This window comes from Dama dama, chromosome 19 (assembly GCF_033118175.1).
Source record: "Dama dama isolate Ldn47 chromosome 19, ASM3311817v1, whole genome shotgun sequence".
Lineage (NCBI taxonomy): Eukaryota > Metazoa > Chordata > Mammalia > Artiodactyla > Cervidae > Dama > Dama dama.
The window spans coordinates 52079402-52096561 of record NC_083699.1 but is presented as its reverse complement, the minus strand read 5'-3'; the positions used below and the strand labels follow the sequence as shown (position 1 = coordinate 52096561).

At 39.4% G+C, this 17160-nt stretch overlaps 1 protein-coding gene across 10 annotated transcripts in view; it reads left to right on the top strand.

The window, feature by feature from the left end:
- The window catches only part of CD86 (CD86 molecule), a 66173-nt gene that overhangs the window by 46255 nt on the left and 2758 nt on the right, over positions 1 to 17160 (top strand). For 4 of the 10 annotated variants that reach the window (XM_061167030.1, XM_061167029.1, XM_061167035.1 and 1 more), the window contains exons 3-6: positions 3092 to 3448; positions 5235 to 5540; positions 8512 to 8661; positions 15860 to 15905. In XM_061167030.1, coding sequence (XP_061023013.1) covers positions 3092 to 3448; positions 5235 to 5540; positions 8512 to 8661; positions 15860 to 15905 — 859 coding nt within the window. The remainder of the gene's footprint in view (positions 1 to 3091; positions 3449 to 5234; positions 5541 to 8511; positions 8662 to 15859; positions 15906 to 17160) is intronic. The other 6 variants (XM_061167033.1, XM_061167032.1, XM_061167031.1 and 3 more) reach the window with 3 other exon arrangements.

Below are 17160 nucleotides of genomic sequence, written 5' to 3'. Positions count from 1 at the left end.
TATGAGAAGTAGATGACCTAGAATACATAAGATATGCATTTGGGTAGTAGCTGGGGAAAACTGAAGTCCTGGGTGGGGTCAGAGACCTCACAAGTTTAGGTGACTATAGTTTCTGTGTGAAAGCCAAACAGTAACTTGGTGATAAAGTCCTCAGCTGATAAAGTGGACTTTATCAGCAATGTCTTCCTGATAAAGACAATTGGAGGTGTCTAAATGGATTCTTGAGTGACCATCTCCTAACATATTTATGTGCTAAGTGCTAAGTCACTTGAGTCATGTCTGACTCTTTGTGACTCTATGGACCATAGCCCGCCAGGATCCTCTGTCTAGGGGATTTTTCAGGCAAGGAAACTGGAGTGGGTTGCCATTTCCTCTTCCAGAGGATCTTCCTGCTCCAGGGATCCTTTATGTCTCCAGCACTGGCAGGTGGGTTCTTTACCACTAGCACCATCTGGGAAGCCTGTTATAACTAGACCCAGACCATTTCTATGACTCAAGTGCCAGGGAAGAGAAAGAATCTCAATGTTTAATCTCCAGGGGAACCCAGTGAATACAGTAGCTGGGTGGCCTTAAGTTTAGGGTCATAACAGGGGAAGCCTGAAGCCACTTAGAGAGAGCAGACTTTGAGCTAAATCTTCCCTATATCGTCAGAGAAGTGATTAGCATGCATATCTCTGAGTTAAGTCATGGAAGCCAGTGGTTGGTGGGGAACTATGGAGTCTAAGTTGTGGAATACTTTCAGTTCCACTCAAAAGGAACTTCAGAGTGATTTCCAGTCCAGGGTGAAGAGAGAAGGTTTGGGGAGGGATGGGTGGAAACATATTTCCTATTTCATCATCACTCTTTTTCCACTGGAGACAGAGATAGGTCTATTAAAAATGCGGATTCTGACTCAGAAGGTCTGGAGTAGGGCTAGAGATACTGCATTTCTGACAGCCCCTGAGTGATGCTGATGCTTTTAGAACACAGATCACACTTTCGGTTGTTAGATGAGAGGGGAGCGGTTGGATGAGTGGAAGAAAAATTCCTTCTTATCTTTGAGAGAGGGAGCCTGGGTCATGGATCCTTCTGTCAGTGGAGAAAGCAGGAAGACAGGAGAAGAGGTACTGTGAGACTGTGTAGAGATGCAAACCTAAATCAGGAAGACAGAAGAAGCCAAAGGCAAAGTAATTTCCAGGCTAGAGTCACAATTGACTGCTGAGTAATAATATACCGTGTCAGTTAACTGACAGAATTTTCAACTATGTATTTGGTTTCTCTACTAGGTCATCTGCTCTATATCATATGGCAAATTTGTGATAAAACCAGCATGAGTTTCCCCAGAGATAGTTGCTAGAAGCTTTTACAGCAGGTGGCACCCTTAGATTATCATTCAGAGTTTAGCAAAGGAACAGCATTATCCCAGGAGTGCCTGGTAAGGTGGTTACTGAACACAGAAAGTCTTCTTTAAGTCCCCCTTTCACTGTTCCAAGTATCCAGGTAGATTTTCCCACCTCTCTCCACTATGGAAATACATGCTATACAGAGACTGTACTTTATACTTTCAAGGGCTTCACAGTGTTCTAGCAAGTATAATGCAACAAGCAGTGATTCAAACTTGTGCTGACTCTCAGTGATGCCTGGAGTCCCTTCCCATAGAGTTCAAGTCCACCCCAATCCCCTCCTTGTTTATCCATTCTCACTGGACTACTCTGTACACACTTCAGTTTTGCCAAGTGCATATCACTAATATTTCTCTTTTAGAAAGAAAAACCCATTTCTCTTAAGAAGAGAAACCCATTGATCATATCAATTTAATTTCTCCTACCACCACCCAAGAACACCTCAAGCAACATCTCTCATCTCCCTCACCAACCTACCTCTCCTTTCCTCCTTAATGTCAACATCCCTTTACTGAAGTCTGGAATGATGAAGCTTAATTAGAATCCATCCTAATTCCCTTCCCAAAGTGGCATCTAACTTCATGTTAACTAAGAAACAGCATTTCACCACCTAACCCTGTACTTCTCACTCACCACAACTTAATTTCTTGGCAAGTTTCAAGTAATTCTGTGATCCAGAATGAATCCTACAAAACCCTATAATTCATCACATTTAAGGAGTTATGTGGCCCAAATATAAACCCCAATATGCCCTCAGGAATGAAAGCCTTTCTCTGAACTCTCCCAGAACATTCTCTAGGGTTTGAAAAAGTTTCCAAAAGCAAATGTATGCATGCTGAGGAGAGCAAGTTTGTGGCACCTGGGGATTCCCCAATACTCCAAAAGTACATCCTCACCTTCCCACTTGTGATTCATTTCCAGCATTTCATTCATGTACTAAAATGGTCTTTGACCACCACAATCCCAAAACAACCATCATATTTGCCCAGTTCTCTTTCTGATCTCTGAAAGAGCTTAGATAGGTTACAGAATAGAGGCCTTGGTTGACCATTTGTGTCATTTCCAAACTGTTTTATATCCTTGAAAGAGCTGGCTGTGGGAGAAGTAGTCATGAGGGAAGCTCTATAAAGGGAACTATTTGAATTTTAAAGATGTTATTCACTGTGGTTCCCAGCTACAAGACATAATGAAAGGAAGGATATCACATTTGTTACCATGGTCAGAAATCTTTTCTCCATAGCAGGTCAAGGAATTAGGGAATAGGGAAGGGAGGGGGAAACTTTCAGTCATGGTAAAGCAGTACTGGAGCCTATAACAGCTACAGTGGAAAGAATTAATATTCAGATTATAGGAAGGTAACCAGTGGGTGAAAGAGTTATATAACTCTGCTGGCTTTTCCTGTTCTGGCATTTAAATTCACAGAACCACAGTACTGGAAGAAATGTTAGAACGTTTAGTCCACCCATTCATTAAACAGACAAGAAAACCAAGCCGCACAGGAGTTGCAGTTTGCACAAAGCCAACCAGTTAGCAGTAGAATGAGAACAAAAACCCCTTCCTTTCTCCACATACCAATGTGTATGCACTGTTTCAGAGTTTAATTTCTTCTTCTTCAAGATCATTACTAAGAAGATAGCAACTAGGTATTGTATAAAGAGAAATGGAGTTTCTGAGGTTTTTATTTTTCCCTCTTGTTTCTCCTTCCCCAGTTTCCACCATTCCTTTTTCAGGTGCTGCTTCCTTGAAAAGTCATGCCTTCTTCAACGAGACTGGAGAATTGCCATGCCACTTTCCAAACACTCAAAACCTCAGCCTGGATGAACTGGTGATATTTTGGCAGGATCAGAATAAGTTGGTTCTCTACGAGCTATTCAAAGGCCAAGAGAAGCCAAATAATGTTCATCCCAAGTATATAGGCCGCACAAGCTTTGACCAGGACAGTTGGACCTTGCGACTCCACAACGTTCAAATCAAAGACACAGGCTCATATCAATGTTTCATCCATCATAAAAGGTCCCAAGGACTGATTTCCATCCACCAGATGAGTTCTGACCTGATAGTGTTGGGTATGTAGTCAATGGTGTGTTCAGATCCCAGGCCTTCTCAGATAAGACTGCAATAGGTGGGGAAGGGGGTACCTCTAGAGAGAGGCAGAGGACAGCCAAGTCTGGGAAGCCCACCTGAGGGGAATGCAGGGCTTGGGAGTAGGGAACTAAAAATCCTTTGTACTATTTATGGCTTACTTCTGAAGGATCTGTAAGAATCTGCTCTGGGGACCAGCTAGAGCTAACTAAGCCAAGGTAATGCAGCTAAGTGAAAACCATGGGTAATTTAGACATTATTAAGTTTATATGAACCATATAGGTCTCTAATCTCTTTTACACTCATTTTTTCTTTTAGTCTAAGATTTCTCACCCACTAAATCTTTGCCTGGAGCTCTTTGCAAGGGTAACAGCTGGATAATTGGGGATTTCCCTTTAGTCTCCTGCAAGTTGCTTACAACTTGCTTATTGCCCAATCATGAGCCCAGAAGACAGGAGGGAAATAACCCAAGGCACACAATCCAAAAGCTGACAAACCAGCTCCTCTATTTTTCCAGGCCTTGAAAAAACCTAAATGACACTACAGATTTTTTAAAATTAAAATACAATAAAATTAATCATTTTTATCTCGGTGTATAGTTCTATTAATCTGAACTTAGGTACAGATGTATGTAACCAGCAATACAAAGAAAGTAAAAGTGTTAGTCATTCAGTTGTGGTCGACTCTTTGTGACCCCTTGGACTGTAGCTCACCAGACTCTTCTGTCCATGGGATTCTCTGGACAAGTATACTGGAGTGGGTTGCCATTTCCTTCTCTGGGGGATCTTCCTGACCCAGGGATCTAATCTGGGTCTCCTGCATTGCAGGCAGATTCTTTATTATCTGAGCCACCAGAGGTCAGTAACCAGCAATATAAATAGGATACAAATCATTTTCAGCACCCTAAAAAAAAATTTCCCCATGCTATGCCCTTCTAATCATACCCTCTGTATACCCATAACCCTTGTTTTGCCTCCTACAGACTTATCTTTTGTGACTATCAAATAAATGAAGTCATACAGTATATAATCTTTTAAGACCAGCTTCTTTTATTTAACATAATGCCTTGGAGAGTCATCCAAGTTGTCACATGTATCAAAAGTCTGTTCCTTGTTACTATGAATAGTAACATTTTTGTTTATCCATTCAACCCATGGAAGACATTGGGCTATTTTCAGTTTGGGGCTATTATGAATAGAACTGCTATAAACATTCATGTAAATCTCTATCTGGATAGATACCCAGGTGCAGAATTACTTGATCCAGAATAACTATTGTTAATGAGGTTTAAAGTAGGTAACACCTTGGCAATATACCTTCTATTGCCACATCAAATACAAGCAGAATGCTTAAGTAGTGGGTTGATAGAGCAAAACTTGTAAAGATAGCACACAAATCACTGAAATTATAGAAACAATATACTCAACTATTAGTTAGTATGTAGAACCTGCACAATACCTAGTGATTAGAAAAGGAGAGTGAGGGATTTGGCTGGCAGAAGGGGCCAGCCCTCCTGTGGCTCAGAGAGCACCTCCTTGATTGGGGTAAGCAGGAAGCATGGTGGCCCCAAACTCCATTCCTGAAAATAAATGTGCAATCATTATGTGGCTCTCACCATGGGTCAAGGCCCACAATTTACACACCCTAAGGCTGCCAAGTGTACTCCCAATGAGTTCCCAGGGTACCTAGTTATCTGCTATTCCGTTCCAAATACATCAAATTTAAACTGATTTCTTTCTTTCTTTTTTTGTACCCCTATTCTGCTTTCAGCTAACTTCAGTCAACCAGAAATAAGTCTAATTGCTAACCAAACAGAAAAGTCTAACATCATCAATTTGACCTGCTCATCTATGCAAGGTTACCCAGAACCTCAGGGGATGTATGTGAATCTAACAACTAAAAATTCAACTATCACCTATGATGCTGTCATGAAGAAATCTCAAAATAATATCACAGAACTATACAATGTTTCTATCAGCGTGTCTTTTCCCATCCCTCCTGAAACAAATGTGAGCATCATCTGTGTCCTGCAACTTGAGCCAGGGAAGATAATTTTATCCCTACCTTGCAATATAGGTAAGCCTGCTTCCCCAGACTCTTCTTTTTATCAGGTATAATACACAGATGGGTAAGGCAGATCATCCAATGTCCCCTGCTTGCCAGGAAGCCTCCAACTGGGCCATTTTAGGATAATGTAAGGAAGGACCTAGACAGACAGCTCCTGTTTCATCTGACTGTTACAAGTTACAGGAGGCTATGAACCTATGGTGCATTTAAGGACGCATATTTTTATCTCTGATGCTGACTTGGTGTTTTGGGCTGCCTTTTGATAGAAGATTTTGAAGTTTAGGTCAGAAAATGCAGCATTTCTCCAGGCTAGAATTCTCTCATTCATTAAAACACACACACGTGCATACATACATGTTATGAATACAGGACCATTCTAGACATTGTTGGTGGCAGAGGAGAAAACCGAAAGGTATAAGACATACTCTCTGCTCTCAGGAACCTTCTTATAGAACCAGAACCCCATGATGTACACACATGGTAAACTGGATTTAAAAAGACTGAATTGGAATCTAAATTATATCCTATGGAAATATACAACTAAATTTAAAAACAAGGGTGACTGACAATAAGATTTACAGGCATTCAGAGATAGGCAAGTTCCTAAAGGAAATGGGATCTTATATTACCATAACAGAAATAACTGGGCTGAATAAGTGTGGTAAAGAGATGACAGGTACTTGTGGTGGCTTCTGAAAATTCTGAAACAGCATCCAGACTTGGGTGGTTAGAGGGCCACAACCAATTAGTAGTACCTGCCGTGGGCACAAGTAGTGGTGGCCATCCGTACACATGTGCCAAGGAAACTCTCAGAAGCAGAAATGCTTGTGGCATGTTGATGGTGTAGTGTGGTACCAGTCCCACTGGAGGAAAGGGGTGAAATTAAGCAGTGCCCACTAATAGGAGCCTGTGATCTTAAATTCCTGGCTTTGCCCTGGAATATGTCCCTATTTGAGGCTCCACTTCTGAGGAGTGGTAACTGAAAAATTCTTCTGAAATAAAGCTGGTCTGCACCCACATTGCCTTCAACACTGCTTATTCCAATCCCAACCCTTCCCCCCACCCATCAGCCTTCTGCTTGCCTTGGCCCCCCTCCTCCAGCTCTGGCCCCTTGGTTTGCCCCCTCCTAAGCATCCCTCCAGTTCCTTGCTTCATCCTCTGGCTTTGATGGCTCCCTCTCCTGGTGTCTCGTTTAAATATAACTTGGCCTCCAGATGCATTCTTTTTTTTGTATATATATATATATTGTTGTTGTTGTTGTTTTTTAAATTTTGGGTTGCACTTGGTCTTTGTTGATGCATGCAGGGGCTACTCTTCCTTGCAGTGCAGGGGCTCTAGGCACATGGGCTTCAGTTGTGGCATGTGGCCCCTAGAGTGGGAACTCAGTAGTTATGGCACATGGGCTTAATTGCTCCGAGGCATATGGAATCTTCCTGGACCAGGAATCAAACCCATGTTTCTTGTATTGGAAGGTGGATTCTTAACCACTGTACCCCCAGGGAAGTCCCCTTGCATGCATTCCTATGGACAGCCCCTGGGGCCCACCCCCACCAGTCAGCTTAGCTGTACCAGTAGGCCAGTCCTCTCTCCTGATGCTGATTTCCTTCTGATTACCTCTGACTCTTAACAGTTAAGTAAATGGCATGGTCGCTCTACCTGTCCTGGTTGCTTCTACTATAGCCTCTCTTGGGCTGATAGAAGCCTCTCCCACACTGTCCTGAGACTTAGAAACTTCTTGAAGCTGCCGCCATCACCACAGATGAAACACCCTGCAGATCTCTGCCATGACTCCCACAGGTACAGGGCCCTTCTACCACTACAGCCTCATCATGGCTCACCTTTCTGCTGCTTCTCAACTGCTACCAAAATATTCCTCACTGCCACCATATTCAGAAATGTTTCAGCTCCAGCTGCCTCAGGAAGATGGGGCTTGCCTCTCTGGGTCCCTATTCTCTGGCTAGATCAGAGATAGGTTAAGCCCCACATCAAGGAACACTCTTGGGGTATCCAAAGGTGGCAACCTCCATGACAACAAGTATTACCCTCCTTTACTGGGATGCCAGACAGGCTCAAGTGAGGTTAAACTGGGACAGACTCAAAAAGTATTTAATGTGACCTGCAGTGCCAACAACTCCTTTTCTTAAGGTCCCAGGAATTCGGTGTGGGTCCACAAACTGCCCCTAAGCTAATGGGAGGTCAACTGGTCCTAGTCTCCTGTTATTTGAGATTAACTACCAGAGCTGTTCTCATAAATGTCTATAAAATGGGCCACTCAGCTCTATTTCTCCCTCCCAAAGCCTATTTTACTAACTTCTTGGAAATTTAGGCATCCATGAACAAGGAAGTAAGTCCTGATTTCTCAGGAGCTGACTCTGACCCTGATTCCTCAGGGGATTAAGAAATATCAAAGGTTTACCGTAGGTGGGACATATTGAAAGCTGTGTTGAGAAAGTCCACTGTGACATCAGGGGGACAAACAAATAAATGTGGAGACTGGAGGCCTGTGAGGCGGCTGTTGTGTTTGTCTGGGTGAGAAGTGTCTGGAGCCTGATACTCAGATGATATTGGACAGAGGACTTATTCTAAGGGAAAATTCAGGACCATGGAGGGGGTTGAGGAAGCAGGATGCTGCCCAGCTGACTGTACCTTCAGAGCCTCAGTGCACATACATTGCCCAGATTCCACAACCAAGGGCCAAGTTGACCCTCTTCTAGATCAGGGTCATTGTCATCCAAGCCTCTGGGAAGGGAAGGCAAGACAGCTGGTCCAGGCAATGGATTAGAGTTTCTGGCTTGGTTCTCAGTCAGCTGCTGAGGCCCTGAGACTGAGATTCTCTATGGCCAAAATCATGTGAGTTTCAGGCTCCTCTGGCAGTAGAGCCCTGAGGAGATGCTGGCATGTCAAGAAAGAGAAGAGCAGTAATTATAAAACTTTTATAATCAACCTTCCTGGCTGATTGCAAACTTGGGTTCATTTCTAGATGCAAAGTCACCTGTGCCAAGCCCCCCTGTCCCAGACCACATCCTCTGGATTGCGGCTGTACTTGTAACAGTGGTCATTGTGTGTGGGATGGTGTTTCTAACACTAAAGAAAAGGAAGAAGCAGCAGCCTGGCCCCTCTAATGAATGTGGTGAGTCAGTGCTTGTCCTCTCTGCAGATTGCCACTCTGCAGCTGTTTCCTGATCAGCTGCCTTCTGGAGCTCCCTGGCTGAGCCCAGGCCGGCAAAGAGTCAGCAAATTTTTGGAGGAAAAGGTTCTCCCAGGGTCTGGAGCCCATATAGATGGGAGTAAGAGCCAATAAGGTGGCTCTGGGTTTCCAGGAAAGGCAACGTTTCTAACCAAAGTTTACAAATGTACTCCTCATTTCCAGACAAAGCTAATTGTTTCTTGGTTTACCTACTTCATGAGGTCACTGTGAGAATTCAACAAAGTAAAAGGGTGAAAACTCTCCTAAACATTCATGATTATGGACCTGATGGTGTTCAAGCAAGGATGTTTGGTGGGAGAAGGGGAGGATTAGGTGGCCATAAGATTTTCCTTCTCATCTATTAAAAGTCTTGGTTTCCTAAGAAGTAAGTTAGATGAATTATGCCCCACTGACTTTAAACTATAATATTAATTCTTAATGATTACCAAGTATAACATATCCATTACCACATACACTGAACATAAAAATTGCCTAAAGTTCCACTAGTAAGAAAAAAAATGATTATGCAGACAATGTTTTAGTGTATATCTTCCAGATTTTTCTATATATTAATCTGTTATTTTTCCACAAATGGGATAGTACTATGAGGACTGCTTTTCACAGTTTAGATAATGTAATATACTGTTTTCAAACTGTTTTATACTAAATGTCGGAAGATAATTTTTAGTGCCACTAAGTATTATTCTGTAGCATCATTTAAAATGGTTCCAACATACTCCATTATGTGGATACACCTTAATTGATTTAACTAAGTCCTTTCTGTTGGACATTTGGGTTGCTCCTATAGGTTTTCTATTGCAAACAGCACTGCATTGAGTAGCCTCCTCATTGACTTCTGTTGTAAAAATGTCCTTTGTTTAATGTGAGCAAAGTGGTCCCTGTCTTTATAAGAATCCCATGCCTGTTTGTGATTAAGGCTGGTTTGGATGATGTTGTAAGATAAAGTTGGACTTTATCTCACTAATTGCCTCCAGTAAAAGTTTGGTTGGTGCTAATAATTAAGGTAAAACCTCCTCACTTATTTATGGTAAAAAGCACAAGATAAGTAATGCTTCTGGTCAGCATCTTAAGATTTCAGGTACAGATTTTAAGAAAATAAATAGATGACATTAGTACTCATTCATTTCATCCTGTTGTATTTCAAAAACAGTAAATTTGGAAGTGATAATCCAATTTCAATACATTGACACAAAGCATGTGGCAGAACCATTCAAACTGCCAAAGTACAGGGTGTACTGAGAGACTTCTGTGATATAAAAGTGTAAAATTCCCAGCACAGAGTCAGGTTACAGATGTATCATGTTTGTCCAGGCTTTGACTTTTTAAAGTGAGAGTTTCTAACTTCTATTGCTCTCTCAATCTCATTGCCATTTAGATTTAGGTAAATGTGCAGATGCACCCCCTGCTTGGAAATAAGATGTTTCCTAAATTTGCTTTTCCAATGGAATGATTAGCTTATGCAGGCTTCCCAAACAGCTCAGTGGTAAAAATCTACCTGCCAGTGCAGAAGACGCAGGAGATTCGAGTTCGATCCCTGGATCAGGAAGATTCCCTGCCAGAGGAAATGTCCGAGAACAATCCCACAGAGGAGCCTGGCCAGCTACAGTCCATGAGATCACAAAGAGTTGGTCATGATTTAGTGACTGAGAACCCACAAGCAATGAGCTTACAAATGAAACAAAGCAAAGGGATGGAGGAAAGGCAAGTAAAAATGTTTCTTCCCCTAATAAGCAGTCAGAAAAAATTCAGGAGACTAGATAAGGAAGTTAAAGAGGACATGTCTGTACACATGAGAGTGTTGGAAGGACGTTCAAGAAGCTATCTGTTGCGTTTTAGATGGTCACATTGAGATATGAGTGTTAAAAGGCAGAAAACCACAAGGGAGAGCATAGTACATACACAAGCCTCTCAAGAATATGACAGAAAATACTGGTAGGAAACATCATTTGGTCAGATAGTCACCTGTGCCACCAATTTAATCAAAGAGAATAGCCTTGATATCACTGGAGAAGGGAGAGGTACTAGGGAACCGGGCCACATGGATACGAGATGTCTGTAAAAGCGGGTTCTATAACTTTAGCAATGTCTGCACTTGCTTGTGGATACCCTTGGTATTGGCTATATGATAGGCAGAATAATGCCACCAACAAGATATCCATCTCATATACCCCAGAATATATAATAAGTTATCCTACATGGAAAAAGAGGTTTTTCATATATGATTAGTATAAAATGATGGGATTATCCTGGATTATCCAGGTAGACCCAATCTAATCATGTGAATCAGAGAAGCTTTCCCATCTGGATTAGAAAGATAAAATAGAAGGAGAGAGCCAAAGCTTGAGATAAGCTGAACCCACCATTGCTGCTCTTGAAGACAGAGGAAGGGACCCTGAGCCAAGAAATGTGGATGGCCTCTAGAAACTGGAAACAGTCCTCAGCTGGCCATGAAAGCAAGCAAGGAAACGGGAATCTCAGTCCACAAGGGACAAAATTCTGCCAATAACTATGGAAACAGTCATGACCTATCCACAGAGAAACAAGCTTACTGATGAGTAGAAATTTCTCCAACAATGCAGCTTCCTCCTAATCCAATATTCCTTTTCTCAGGATACACAACTCTCCAACTAACTAACTTGGTGTCAAAAGTCCTTCCCAGTGTTTGGTATTTCCAGTTTTTCTCTTCCTTGGCCATACATATTTACCCTTTTTAGGTTGTTAAATGAATAAAAGGGAAAGGCCATGGTTGTTTTAGCTGGTTTCTTATCCCTCTTCTCTATTTTGGTTTTGTCAAATAGGGCAGTGAAGGCATGAGAAATTGCAACCTTCAATTACTGTCTTTACCCAATCAGAAGTTACCCTGTCAGCTTACCTATTGGGGAGAAAGACTAAAATAGCTCCTCCTAAAGTTTTACTTCCTCATTTGTGTCTTGTGTGACTAAAATTTGTATTATAATAGTGCTTAGCATCCTCCAGTTTTTATAACTTGCCCCCCTCCACCAAATCTGGGACAGTCTCAGCTCTTTCAAGAATGATTTCTTAAAGGACAAATGTAGTTTCCAAAATAAATCATTTTAACCGTTTAAACAGAAACTTTCACAGGGTTTAAAAAATGAAACCAGGAGACCTCTTTATATCTATCCTTCAAAATGCTAAATTTGAAGTCAAATCCAAAAGTTTAGAATCCATCTTCTTACTGCTGCTTACATTTTAAAAAATGGTGGTGATTTTGTCATGAGTATGAAAGGATAATATAATTATTTGTGTTAGTGTACAGATATCCTGAAGTACTATATTCACCTATAAGCACTGTTATTTTTAAGAGAAACTTTGACAAAAATAGAACCTAACTAGATTTATAAAGTATCTGGAAGATCAGTCAAATAAGAAATAACTGAGAATGCTCAGCCAGGACAAAAAGCCTTAAGGAGTACACAAGTGCTCCCTTTAAATATCGGAAAACTGCCATAGGGTGCAAGATCATACTTAACTGAGGCTCTAAAGGACATCTTAATGACAAAGGTTATAAGAAGGTAGAAGGAAATAAGAGGTTTTTCTAACAATTAAAGCTCTTTTAAAATTATATAGAAGATATAGACTTCTCTTTCCTCCCATGAAGGATTAACTGTTATAGAAATTGCCCTCCTGCAGTAAACAACTAGAATCAGACAAAATATATGTGACAATTGTTTTCAGACTTTGGACAACAGGCTACAGAAAACTGTAGTCCCTAAGAGAAGGGAAAAGATGAGGTGAGCCCTGTGATTGTCCACAACTTACTGGATGGAGTCAGTTTCTAGGCTGCTCTGAAGGCAGGGGGAGCCCTAATACCAAACAAAACTAGAAAAAGACATTACAAGACAAGAAAACCACATATGGCCCTTGTGAACATAGATGCCAAAATGCTCAACAAAATTAGCAAATGAAATTTAGCGATGTATGAAAATATTAGACAACATGATTAAGTGGGATTTATTCTAATAATATAAAGTAAGTTCAACATCCAAATAGCAAGCAATGAAATTCAACATATTGAAAAACTAAAAAGAGAAATCATGGAGATACCTACCAAATATGTGTCAATAGATACAGAAAAAGCATTTGGGAAAATTAATACACATTCATAATTTTTAAAAAGAAAGATAAACTCCCATAAAAGTAGGAATACTCTTGAATTGAATTTAAAGGACATCTACCAAATCTTTTGTTAGCATTATATTTAATGATAAAAGACTGCTTCCACCTAAGATTAGGAACAAGGCAAGTGTGTCACTCTCCCTGCTTTTGTTCAACGTTGTGCTGAAGTCCTAGCCAGTGCTACAACTCTAGAAAAAGAAATAAAAGGCATACATATTGCAAAGAAAGAGGTAAAACTGCCTTGTTTTGGCAGGTAAGATGAGTATGTTTATAGAAAATCCTAAGGAATCCACTAAAAGCTATTAGAACTGATTGAGTGTAGCTAAGTCACAGGATACAAGGTCAACACACAAAATCAATCATTTTTCTATATACTAACAACAAACAATTGTACATTGAAATTTTTAATACTAATTAAGGTAGTATCAAATAATATTAAAGGCTTTGGAATAAATTTTTAAAAAAAAACAAGTACAAGATACCTATATATATATAGTGAAAACTAAAAAACATTACTGCTGACAGAAATCAAAGTAGATCTAAATAAATGGAGAATTAACAATTGTACATTGAAATTTTTAATACTAATTAAGGTAGTATCAAATAATATTAAAGGCTTTGGAATAAATTTAAAAAAAAAAACAAGTACAAGATACCTATATATATATAGTGAAAACGAAAAAACATTACTGCTGACAGAAATCAAAGTAGATCTAAATAAATGGAGAATTATGCAATGCTCATGGTTTAGAAGACTAGCTATTAAGATAAAATCTTCTCAAATTGATATTTGATTTCAATGCAATATCAAAATCCTGGCAGACTCTTTAGTAGAAATTAAAAAGCTTATTCTAAAAGTTATATGGAAATGCAAAGGATCTACAATTGCCAAAATAATTATGAAACATAAGAACAAAGATGGAAGACTTATACTACCTAATTTCAAGATTTATTTTACACCTACAGGAGTCAAAATGGTGTGACATTGATGAAAGGACAGGCAAATCAACCAATGGAACAAAATAGAAGGTCAAAAAATAAACTCACATGATTTTGTCAACTGATTTTGACAAAAGTGCCAAGTTAATTCCATGCTGAAAGGATAGATTTTTCAACAATTGTATTGGGTCAGTTAGGTATCCAAATGGTAAACTGTGGACCTGGACACCCAAAAAATATCTCGAAGTGGGTTATAAACCTAAAATAAGAGATACAATTAAAAGAATTTTGAAAGAAAACATAGAAGAATTTTGTGAGCTTAGGTTAGGCAAATCTTAGGACACAGTAAGCACAAATTGTACTATAAAAAGATAAGATTTGTAAACTGAACTTCATCAAAATTAAAAATTTTGCCCTTTGACTTTACTAAGAAAATGAAAAGTCAAATCACAGACTATGACAAAATGATTGCAAAATATACATATAATAAAGAACTTATAGGCAGAATATATAATTATGTGATGCTATTCAATAAGAAGATAATTCATATAACAAAAGTCACAAAGCAAAAGATTTAAAAAAATACTTAACATAAAAAGATACACAAGTGGCCAATAAGCAACAGTCACACAGTCATGTCATTAGTCATTGGGGAAACACAAATTCAAACAATAATGAGCTACCACCATCCACCCACTAACATGGCTAAAATTTGAAAGACTGGTAAATATCAAATGTTGGAAGAGGATATGAAGCAAATGAAATTCTCGTGTTCTTCTATACAACCCAGCAATCCTAGGTAGTTATCTATGAGAAACAAAGACATATGTCTACACAGAGACACACACACACACACAAGTGTCCATAGCAGCTTTCTTCATAATACTGAAAACCTGACATGCTGAATTTTTACAGTTGGTGAATAGATAAACAAATGGTGGCATATACATACAAGGAAATATCTCTGAGCTATAAAAAGGAATGGGCTACTGGTAACATGAAACAGCATGAATAAATTTCAAAAATATTATGCTATGTGAAAGATACTTGGCACGAAAAGACTACACATTATATGATCGTACTTACATGAAATCCTAGAATAAAGCAAAACTGTTGTGGCATTAAGCAGATCAGTGGTTAGAGGGGATGGGTGGGAGAAAGAAATTGATTGAAAAGGGCCAGAAGGCACTCTTTGTGCTTATATAAATGTTCTATATCTTGGTTATAATGGTAGTTACATGACTGCATACATTTGCTAGACTCAGCAAAATCTGTATGGAAAATAATTGGATTTTACTGTGTATTTTATCTCAATAAAGCTGATTATTTTCAGTTACATACACATAAACAGAACCGCTAAAGACAGGAAGTGTTCAGAACCATCAGGATTGTTGAAACGACTGCTGTGGTCTCTAAATTCCTCCATGGACCCTGGGTTAACAACCCCTGCTGTGAGGCTCTCAGTGGGATAATAGCACCATCACAACTGTCAACCCAGAGAAATTTTCTCCCTAAGTTGCATCAGTAGTAAGTCCATGCCAGTAGTAACTCAGGCTTTGGAAGGTCTAGCTCACTGGAGATTTCCCACTTGATCCTGTCCATACAATATTGTGTATTATTTAGTAGCACCAGTTGGATAACCCAGCAGGGTGTCAACATATTCAATATTTCCTTTTCCGCCTCCTTCCAAACCTTACTTTCAGAAAAGGACTGGAAACTTTTTTCCCCATCATTAAATGTTTGCTAAAACTATATGTGGTACACCTCTCAGTAGCATTTTTATTTTAGTAAAGAATAGAGCTATAAGTAAAACCTATCCCCAATGTTAGAACTTAAGGCACAATGAGCAAAAGAAGGCATTTACTTTTGGGATGAAAGAAGCTCCTTCTCAGTCCCCGTGAAATTTCATCAAGGAACCCTCTATTCCACATATATGGCAACAACAATTTTCTCTGGGTCCTAGGACTTAGGAGCCTCTTCAAATTTTCCCTCTTTTAGTATCTATGGGAAATACATTTTCTGAAGTTGTTTTTGTCTCTTTAAGAAATCATCAAAGTGGAGGGGAAAGAGAGTGAACAGACTGAGAAAAGGTGAGTTCTGACTCTACAACATTATTGAAAGAGGTACAATCCCCAGAGTCTATAATTTAACTAGGCTTGGTATGAGGCATGCTGGGACCTCAGCATATATGGAGAGGAAAAGGAAAGTGAGACTAGTTTGGACTTGGAGAAAAACATCCTGGCTATAAATGGATGGCAGTGTGCCCTGTGCACAGTGCCCAGGGGTCGTGGCAAGCTCAGTTGTCCTCAAGGGAAAAAATTACCAAAAGGGTCTGATGTGATGAGCATAGAATGCATCTTATTCACCATGGCAACCCCAGTACCTAGCACAATGCCTGGACCAGTGGGTGTCCTACATTTGTGGAATGAATAAATACATAAGTGAGAAGTGATAATAGGTACCCTTTAGCCTCAATGTCTTTGCATCTGCTGTGCCCTCTGCTTGGAATGTTCTTTGCCACTTCTATACCTTATTCTTCAGATCTTGACTTAAGCTGCACTTTCTTAAAAACCCTTCCCAAACTAGATTATGTCTTCCTCTTATAGTATCTTATGGATTCCTGTGCTTTTTCTTTATAGCACCAGGTTACACTTATATATTGGTATAAGACTAAACTCTATAAACTTAACCAAATTAAATTCTACAGAGGGCAGGGAATGTATCAGTGAAGGTCATCACTGTGCTGCCAGAACCTAGCAAAGTGTCTGGCATATAGTATAGTAGGTACTCAATAATTTTTTTAAACTGCGAAATTGAAACAGCAAATACGCTTGAATCTATAGAAAGTAGCTTTTTAATAATACTAACAGTTTTCAGTAGTTGTAATTTTCATGGTGAATATTCATTGAAAGATGATGGGATTTATTTATAGAATTTACAATCTAATGGTTTGACGAGTATATAAAATGTTGAAAGGAGTTTTGTGGAAAAAAAAACATTGTTCATCAGAGTTTTAGTCTCTCTTACGTTTGCTTTCAGCTGAGGAACAATTTTTTGTTTGATTTGTATTTATTTTTCACTTATTTAGCTTTCTTTGTAGATACTTTACCTAATCAAATCCAAATAAGAACAGCACTTAAGTAACCCTAAATATGGCATGGGGAGAAATGTGTATATCCTTTCCTTTACATTATCTTTTGTTCACATATGAGGGCTATGGAATGCAGAATTTGGTGAGGTGATTTTTTTTCTTTTTTAAGGGGTTCAAGTTTTCAGTTTTTTAATGTAATTTATTTAAACAAAAGAAAAAGTTATTTTGTTTTAGTTTAAATAAACCATTTCTCC